This window comes from Lagenorhynchus albirostris, chromosome 19 (genome assembly GCF_949774975.1).
Source record: "Lagenorhynchus albirostris chromosome 19, mLagAlb1.1, whole genome shotgun sequence".
Lineage (NCBI taxonomy): Eukaryota > Metazoa > Chordata > Mammalia > Artiodactyla > Delphinidae > Lagenorhynchus > Lagenorhynchus albirostris.
Window position 1 is genome coordinate 16,752,113 of NC_083113.1, and position 8,940 is coordinate 16,761,052.

At 58.0% G+C, this 8,940-nt stretch overlaps 1 protein-coding gene across 1 annotated transcript; it reads right to left on the reverse strand.

Annotated features, from left to right (window-relative positions):
* Nucleotides 1-293: 293 nt before the first annotated feature.
* LRFN3 (leucine rich repeat and fibronectin type III domain containing 3) lies at nt 294-7,157 on the reverse strand. Its single transcript, XM_060130305.1, has 3 exons — nt 6,292-7,157; nt 3,312-4,748; nt 294-922 (listed from the first exon to the last, which is right to left on the reverse strand). Exons 2-3 carry the CDS (start codon nt 4,730-4,732, stop codon nt 457-459), a joined length of 1,887 nt encoding a protein of 628 aa, XP_059986288.1. The 5' UTR covers nt 4,733-4,748; nt 6,292-7,157; the 3' UTR covers nt 294-456.
* Nucleotides 7,158-8,940: the final 1,783 nt, after the last annotated feature.

Genomic DNA, 8,940 nt, shown 5'->3' on the forward strand with positions numbered 1-8,940 from the left:
TCCTAGGCTTCCCTCCTCACCACGGCTCTGCTCGCTCTGAGCTCTCACTGTCTGAGGGGCAGGGCTGGGGGCTGCCTGAGGCATTGCAGCATCACCCAGCACAGGGCAGGCCCAGAGAGGACACTCAAGGACTGTCTGTTGGTTAAAGGGATAACCATCCTTAGCCTCATCCAGGGACTTCAGACAGAACTGGGGGGTGGTTCTCTCCCCAGAGGGGGCATCCCAGCTCCAGACCCCTGAACGATCCCCCAGCCCCAACAGACAGAGACAAGGGCAAGGGCCCAGGCCCAAGCTTAGAAAAATAGGACTTTCTTGTTGTGTCCCGGTGCCCGCGACACCCTCCCCATCAGAGTTTTAAAAACCGTGAGCAATTTGGTGAGTCTGAAGCCAGGTCCCACAGGGTGTCCGGGTCCTGCTACCCCTGGAGCCAGAAGGGCCATAGAGGTGGGTGCGAAGCTAGGGTCCCGTGGGTTCATGGCTGGGCCGCCAGGGCTCACAGTCCAGCTGGACCACGGTGTGGGCCCTGGGTGCGGCCGGCTCAGGAGCCGGCGGGGCCAGCGTGGGGCCCAGGGCGCCATTGGTCTGGGAGCAAACGCTGCTGACAGGCGCAGGTGCCTTGGTCTTGCCCGGGGGTTGGCCACCGTGCACCTTGTAGCGCATGAGCAGCACGAAGATGAAGACCAGTACCGAGGCCACGATAACACCACCCAGTGCGATGATCATAGTGCCGCCCAGGAAGGGTGCGTGCGGGGCCCCGCAGGGCCGCAGCGCTGGCTCAGTGGAGAAGCGGTGGCAGCCCACAGGCCGTGTGGCTGTCAGCCCCGTGGCGCCGTCCTCGTACACGGCTAGCACACACAGATCGTAGGTGCGGCCTGATGCCAGGTCCGTCAACAGGAAGGAGCTGCTGTCGGCTGGGATCATCCTGGAGGGACAGACAGGTGGGAGTCAGGCCTCCGGCTGCCCAGTACCCACCCTGCACTCTGCCCCAACCCTCCGAGCTGGAGGATTTCCCCCCAGGCCACTGTCTCATTTCACCCTAGCCCCTGAGTTCCCTGTAACCACTACCGGAATTCCCTTTGGTCTGATACCCGTCAGCTGCCCAATATCCCCCCGTTCTGTTAGCCTGTTTCACCCGAGCCCACCCTCTCATTTTCCCACTGCTCGAATACCCATGTGATCTCCCTGTGGCCTTAACGCCCAAATTCCCTCTAGTGCCGCTGCCCGCTACCCCTCTGCGCTGCTGCCCAGCTTCCCGCTAGCCCCACTGCCCCCCATGTGGGGTTTCATTTTATACCCCACTGCCTGGTTCCCATCCTGCACTGCCCCCCAATTTCCCACCAACCTCCAAGTTCCCTCTAGCTCTGCTGCCCAGTTTTTCTCCACTCTCCTGCCTGACTTCACGCTGGTCCCCCCACCCTACTCTCCCCTAGCTCACTGCCCGAGTCTCTCCAGTTTACTACCCCATTTCCCGCCAGCCCACCACCGAGTTCCCTCCAGCCCTACTGCCAGACATCTCTCCAACTCAGCACCCAGTTTTGTTCTAATGCTGTCTGGTATCCCTCTAACCGGATGCCCATTTCCTTCTAGCCACACACCCCCCCACGCCCATCCAATTTCCCTCTAATCCCACCTCCCAGTCTCCCTCTAGACCTTCACCTAATTTCCCTCTGCTCCTCTGACTTTCCTCCAGCAGGTGCCTGGTTTCCCTTTTCCAGCTGCCTGACCTTCCTCTAGTGTTAAACCTAGAATTCTCTCTAATCTAACCACCCGATCCCCCCATACTGCTGATGCCCGATTTCCTTCTAACCTGCCAATGAATGTCCCCCAAGCCCCGCTGCCGCTGCTGTGTTATTATTACCATACCCACAGCCTGCTTTCCAGTGAGTCCTGTCATCTGGCTCCATTTTCATTAAACTGATGTGCCTCAGTCATCACTGCTGAGTTCTTTTTCTCCCTGTTGCCTTATTTCTTTCCACTTCTGTCCCGATTCTCTTTTATCTCTCTAGCCTGGTTTCTATTTATCCTTATTTTTCCCATTCCCTTTTACCCTTAGTACCCAATTCCACTATATTTCCTTTTGTAGCGTGGCGCCCTGTTGCAGATTTAACTTGTTTTATAATCTGTTTTATTCTTAAACTGCTTTAATGAGGGAACTCCATGATTATCTCTAGGAGGGTGATGATCTCGGAGAGCATTTGTCCCGTCCCCTGACAGGCAAGGTAGATAGGACTTGTGTGATTTTCAGGGGTGGGCCCTCCATGGAATCTACTGAGTACCGCTGTCTACGAAAGGGAGTGGAAAAAGCTCGTTGGATTTCCGGGACTGAAAAGGAAATCAAGTGACTATCTTTTGAGGTTTGGGCTTCTGGGGAGGCACAGGGAACCCAGGTACTGGGTTTACAAGGTGAAGACCCCAGGCCTTGGGAGGCCCAGTCCTCTGCAGCCAGGTGTCAGGGACTGTACCCTTGGCCCAGCCTGGCAGTGAGGACAGGGAGCCATCCACAGGCATCCATGCAAGCCTGGACTTGGGCGGGATGTGTCAGCACATCTGGATGAGAGCCCACTAGTGACCACATGTAGCCACAGCAGATGTTCCATGTGCTCTCCGGCTTGGGGGCAGAAGTTATGTAACCCGCCTCTTGGAGTGTGTAAACCCCAAGTTTTGTGTTTGTAACGAGAGAAGGGAGAAGGGAGCCCCCAGCAGTGGTCGACTGAACATTCCTGTTCACCCAGAGGTGGAGCTTGAACTAGGTTTAATTTGATTTAGAAAACCAAAAGTTGAGATGTCACCACGTTGGAACTCCAAACGCATGGAGCAGGTCGCACCGCACAAACGCAAAGCCTAATCTCTATGTAACGTCCTCCCCCGTTTTCCTTTTAGCCTCTGGTCTGAGTTCCTTTGCAGCCAGGCTGCCTCACTGCATTTTTCCCATGATCCGTGTACTCTCCCGCTTGATCTCTTTTTCTTCCTGCAGACTGGCTTGAGTCTAGCCCTGTCATCTGGAAATACCCGGCTTCTCTTTACTACTTAAGTTGGTTTGTATCCCCTCAACTTTGCCCCCACCCCCAATTATCTTTTTACTCTTCTGGCCTGATTAGTATTTATTCTTGCTGCCTTCTTTCTTTTTTACCACTGTTGCCAGATTTCTTTCACCCTCTCTGCCTGATTTCTTTTACCTCTGCTGTCTGATTGCCTTTGTAACCTTGCAGCCTCATTTCCAGTGCTGCAACCTGGGGTATCAGTAGGTGTTCCTCCAGCCCTCCCTCCACCTCGCTCCCCCACCCAACCTGCCCGCCGCCTGGACCCTGCACCTGTAGACGAGGATGTCGTCGGCTGAGCTGTTGTACTGGATTTGGTACATGCGGATGCCTGGGATAGGCCGCTGATCTGGCCACTGGACTAGAGCAGCTGTGGCCCCATGCTCAGTCACCTGGACGCCACGGTCGGTAGGGGGCCCGGCGTCAGCCGCCTTGGAGGAGGCAGAGACCGAGGCAGCAGAGGGCGGGGTGAGGGCATCAGGATCCCCGTCCCGCGGGGGGTCGCAGCTTGTGCTGTTGGCTAGCTGGGGGGGCGGCGGGGGGCCCACGGTCAGCTCCACAGCAGCCGTGGCCTCGCCAGCTGCATTGGCCGCGATGCAGGTAAAGATGCCGCCATCGCCCGGCTCGGTGACCAGCAGCTCCAGCGTCCCGTTAGGGAAGGCGCGAGCTCGGCTCGAGTTGCCCAGCAGCCGGCCCTGGGGTGACACCCAGCGCACACGGGGCTCGGGGTCGCCCACCGCCCGGCAGCGCAGGGCGGCTGGCCGACCGGCAGGCACGGCCAGGGGCGGCGAACGGTGTGTCACCACGGGGGGCTCGCACACAAACTCCTCCTCACCCACAGCCCAGAAGTAGCGGCCACCTAGGGCCGGCGGGGAGGCGCAGGCCTCGAGGTCGTCCTCCCGCGCCAGCCGCCGGAGCCACACCAGCTCGCAGTTGCAGTGCAGGGGGTTCCCGCCGAAGGCCAGCACCAGGGCGGACGCGGGGGAGCCGCGGGGCCTGGCCAGCAGCGGCAGGCGGGAGAAGAGTGGGTCGGGTGGGATGGTGGTTAGGCGGTTGGAGGTCATGTCCAGCCGCGCCAGCTTGTGCAGGCGGGAAAAGGCGCCGGCGGGCACGGAAGCCAGTAGGTTGTGGTCGAGGCCCAGCGTGTTGACGTTGCCCAGGCGGCCCAACGCCTCCCAGGGCAGCTGTTCGAGGTTGTTGTAGGAGAGGTCGAGGTCCTCGAGTGTCTCAGCGCAGTCGTCCAGGGCCCCAGCCGCCAGCGCTGCCAGCTGGTTGTTGCTCAGGATGAGGTGGCGTAAGTTGACCAGGCCGCGCAGCTGCCCCTCACCCAGCGAGGTCAGCCGGTTGCCGTCCAGGTGCAGAGCGCGCAGGGCGCGAAGGTCAGCGAAGGCGCCGGCGGCCACGTGGCGGATGGTGTTGCGTGACAAGCTCAGGTGCAGCAGGCCCGTCATGTTGGCCAGGTCACGGCGCCGCACGGTCGCGATGAAGTTGTCCGCCAGGCGCAGCTCGGCCGCCCGGCGGTCCAGCGAAGGTGGAACGAACAGAAGGCCTGCCCCCGGGCACAGCACGCTTAGGGGCAGGGACTGTGTCTGGCAGCGGCAGCGGCGGGGACACGGGCTGGGTGTGGCTGGCTGGGGTGGAGACGAGGCGGGGGCCAGCGGCAGCAGGCAGAGGAGCAGAGGGAGGACGGCCATCGCGGGCAGGGGCGGCCTGCAGGGAAGAAGTGGGGAGTTAGGGCGGGCTGAGGCCAGAAGTGGGGGGGGGGCTAAAGGGGGTTGGGGTGGTCTGAGACCAGAAGAGAAGGTCACAGAGCAGAAGACTTGGTCAAAGATGGTCAGAGAGAGGACTGGTCAGACAGATCAAAAGCCAGAAGTGACGGTCAAAGACTCAGAGAGATGTTTCCCAGGGGAACCCAGGGAGCAGACATGTGCAAAGATGGTCAGAGGGAAGGGAGGTGATTAGAAACAGTTAGCGACAGTCAGAGAACAGGATCAGTAGTCAGGGTGGGTAGAAGGTAAGCCAGAGAGCTTTAGACGTGGTCAGAGAGATACTCAGAGATGGCCAAAGAGACAAGAGTTGGTCAGGGTAGTGGGAATGATTAGAAGTAGCCAGACGTGACCAGAGAAGAGAGGTGGTTAGAGATGGTCAAGAAGATCAGAAGTGGACAGAGAGGGGAAGTGGCCAGGGGTGGTCAGATCCAGGAGAGATGGTCAAAGATGGTCCAAAATGGTCAAAAGGCAGAGAGGCAGTCAGAGAGAGGAGGAGAGGACAGACACGTCAGAGACAGCTGGACATGGGACAGCTGGTTAGGATGATGGGTGTGGGGAGAAGTCATCAGAGAGAGGAAAGGCAACCAGAGATGTTAGAAATGATCAGAGAACACCAATGAGCAAGAGAGACAGAGAGAAGAGAGGTGGTCACTAATGGTCACAGACTGGCAGCTGGAGTCAGGAGTGGGTGGAGGGCAAGAGAGATGGTGAAAGATGGTCCGAGAGAGGAAAGGCGGATAAAGGAAGTCAGAGAGGAGAGATGGATGGAAGCAGCTGGAGAGAAGAGTGGTAGAAAAAGAGGTCAAAGATGGTCAGAGACAGTCACAGGTCAAGGCTTAGGGTCGGGGTAGACACGGTCACGAGAGCTGCTGAAAGATGATTAGAGAGCGGTACCTTGGACAGCGATGTCAAAGGCGGTCATTGAGTGAAACAGTAGACAGAGGTGGCTGGAGAGAGAAGCTGTGGACAGGGGGGTTAAAGATGATGATCAAAGACAGAAGAGGCAGACAGAGATGGTCACTGAGAGGAGTGGTGGCCGGAGGTAGCCAGAGAGAAGAACAGTGGACAAAGATGATCAGAGAGAGGAGAGGTGAATAGAGACGGTCAGTGAGAGGAGAGGCAGAGAAAGGAGACTGGAGAGCGGAATGGTGGACAGGAGAGGCAGCTGGAGATGATCAAATAAGACAGATGGTAGGAAGACACTGGAGAGCCGGCAGGGGGGGAGGGGGTGGTGGTGAGTGGGTCACAGACCTGGAGATGCCATCAACTGGGGAAGAGGAGGTTAGAGAGGGGCAGGGCTGGCCAAATGTCCAGAGAGTGTTTGAAGCAGAGCAGGAGCTGGAGGCAGACCCTTGTGAGGGGATATCTGTTTCCTGGGGAAACTCCAAAGGTGCCCAGGGGAACCTGGTAATCCTTACCTCCACCCCCAGTCACAAAGTTCCTCCCAAGTCCCTCCCCACCATGGGGTCTCCCAGTAGTCTTACCTGAGCTGGAAGCAACCCCAGGGAGCAGAGTCCTCAAGCTCCAAGGGGGTCAGGGGTCTGGAGGGGGTGCCTGGTCATTCCTTCCCCGTCCCCAAGGCCTCTGTAGAGGGACCGTCTGTTGTGTCTCAGCTCAGATTTGTGGCCACGGAGTCTTGATACTTTGATATCCTCGATACTTTGGGTCCTAGATCTCCAAATACTGGGCCCCTAAGGGTCCAGTTTTAGAGACCCAGGCCCCAGTTTGGGTTGCTTGGAGTCATGGTCTCCCAGCTCCAATCCTGGGATGCTCAACAGTCAAGTGGAGAGTTTAAGATCTGAGTCCCAAGCCCAGTCTTGGGATCCGATACTGGGGTGCTGGGTTCAGATACTGGGGCTCTGAGATTTGCCCCAAATTTCAGTATTCGGGTTTGCAGCAAGGACTTCAGGCCCAAACTCAGGTTTAGGCCCTTTGGAATGCCAGGGTTCGGATCTTGGGATCTGAGGCCTAAAGTCTCAGGGTTGGGGTCCCAAATAGTGGGTTCCACCGTATAGAAATGAGAATCCAGTCCCAGATTCCAAGGTCCCAGGCGCAGAACTCAGAGTTCAGCTCCAGATCTGGGGTTTTAGATGCCAAATCTTGAGGTTCAGGCTCCGAATCTTGGGGTCCATATTCCAATTCTTGGGGTTCAGGCTCCAAATCTTGGGGTCCCAGGGACTGATGTTGAGATTTCAGCCCCAGATATTGATGTTCAGGCTCCAGGTCTTGGGGTCCCAGCCCCAAATCAGGCTCCCAGGCTTGGGCTTCCAGATCTCTGGAGCCAATCTCGGGGTGCAGGCCCCAGATTTCGGGGTGCGGGTCCTGGATCTGGGGTGGTGGCGTCCCGACTTGCTTCCCGGGCTGCGGCGGGGGCTGGCCCAGAGGGAGGGGGGCGGCTGCGGTGGGGGCGGGGGGGCGGCCAGGCAGCCCCGGGGGCCGGGGTGGGGCGAGGCCTGGACAGACACGGACACGCGGGGTGGGGGCACCGCAGCACAGGCCGGGGCGCAGGGGGGAGGGGCCGCGCTCAGAGACCCCTCCCCCGCCGGGGCCGGGGCGGGGGCCGGGCAGGTTCGGGGCAGGCGGGCCGGGTCCGGGCGCTCCCGCGGCCTCCTCGCCGGGAACCCAGGGCCGTGCGCGCGCCCGTGCTTAAAGGCGCAGGCCCCGCGCGCGCCCGCACTTAAAGGTGTAGGCAGGTCCCCTCCCTCAAAGGCGCGCCCCTGGCCTCACCTCTCACGGAGTCGTTCTGGCTTTGCTTCGGAGGGAGAATCCTTGGATAAAGAGAGAGTCAGAGAGATAGAGAGAGACACAGAGACTGAGACAGAGAGACACACAGAGATAGAGAAAGACAGATAAAAAGGCAGGCTTAGATTGAGGGACAGAGAGGAGTAGAATGAGAGAGAGGCAGATAGAGAGACAGAGAGATGGGAAGAGACACACATATTCAAGGAGAGATGGAAATACAGAGACAGTGATAGACCCAGAAAGAAAAAGAGAGACAAGAGACAGTACAAGTTAGAGATCGAGATAAAGTCAGAGAGACAGAGAAATGGGAGAGAGACAGAGACAGAGACAGACTGACCTGGGGCAACTCAGCTATGAGGATGGGTACGTGTATATATGTGTGTGTCCAGTTCTCATTCACAGCCTTGAATGTGGTTCTCCATCCCAGAGCCCCCGGCCCCCACAGAAGCCTGTATCCTTCTGTCCCTGTGCCCCAGCACCACCTCTCTGGGATGTCCTTCCCTCAGGTGGAGTTTCCTTTCTTGAACCCTGCCCAGCAACAAGCCTGATCTTTCAGGCCAGAGGGGAGACTCTGCTCCTTCCCAAGACTCCTTGCCCTGGCTGCAAGGGGAAAACTTGGCTCCAAGACCCTGTGCCCTCTGGATTTAGAGCTAGACCTCAAGATACACTGGCCAGATATCCCATGGAGGAAGAAGAAATTAGGAATTGGGAGAGAGGCAGGGGGTTGGCTGGGTTGACCCAGAAAAGTATGTCCACTGCCTTCCCCTCTCCCCAACTCAGGTCCACTGCCCCACAGAATATCCTACTAGAATTGTACTAACACATGACTCACCAGGAGTGGTGTCTTCCTGTGCTGATGCTTGTGGAGGATAGTGGAGGAGAGGATAGGGGGGTGGGTTCCACATGTTTCCTGGCAGATGGTGTTGCAGGAAGAGGAATGTGGGCCGTGGTCTACAAGCCTCGCCTGGGAACGTTGCTATTGGTTATAGCAGCGTGGGGGACTTAATCTTTTGCAAACCCTCGTCCGAAGGGGGCACGGCCTTGGCTTGTGGTCATGGCCCTACCCTGGGGGGACCTGATCAAAAACCACCCCCGGGAACCCCCAACTGAGCAGAGGAGTAAAGTAACCTTGTTGGGGGCGGGGGCATGAATGCACATCCACCCTGGCATCCCCAGCTCTGCTGAAGGTTTCAGAACAGACTTTTGGCTCCTTCCACTTGTGTGTATTGAAAAATTGCAGCTAAAATTAACTCAGCTCTAGGGTCCACCTTTCCCAATCATTAGCAAAGTTCATCAGCGCTCCTGGCCCAGCACAGCAGATACGGTTTCTCAGAAGCTCAGAAAAATGGTGAGAAATTTCAGAGACGCTGCAGAAGTGGTGGAGGTGGGGG

Coding starts and splice junctions, on each gene's coding strand:
- LRFN3 (XM_060130305.1), bottom strand. CDS start 4,732: ATGGCCGTCCTCCCTCTGCTCCTCTGCCTGCTGCCGCTGGCCCCCGCC. Junction 923..3,311: donor GACGACATCCTCGTCTACAG/GTGCAGGGTCCA, acceptor CTGTCCCTCCAG/GATGATCCCAGCCGACAGCA.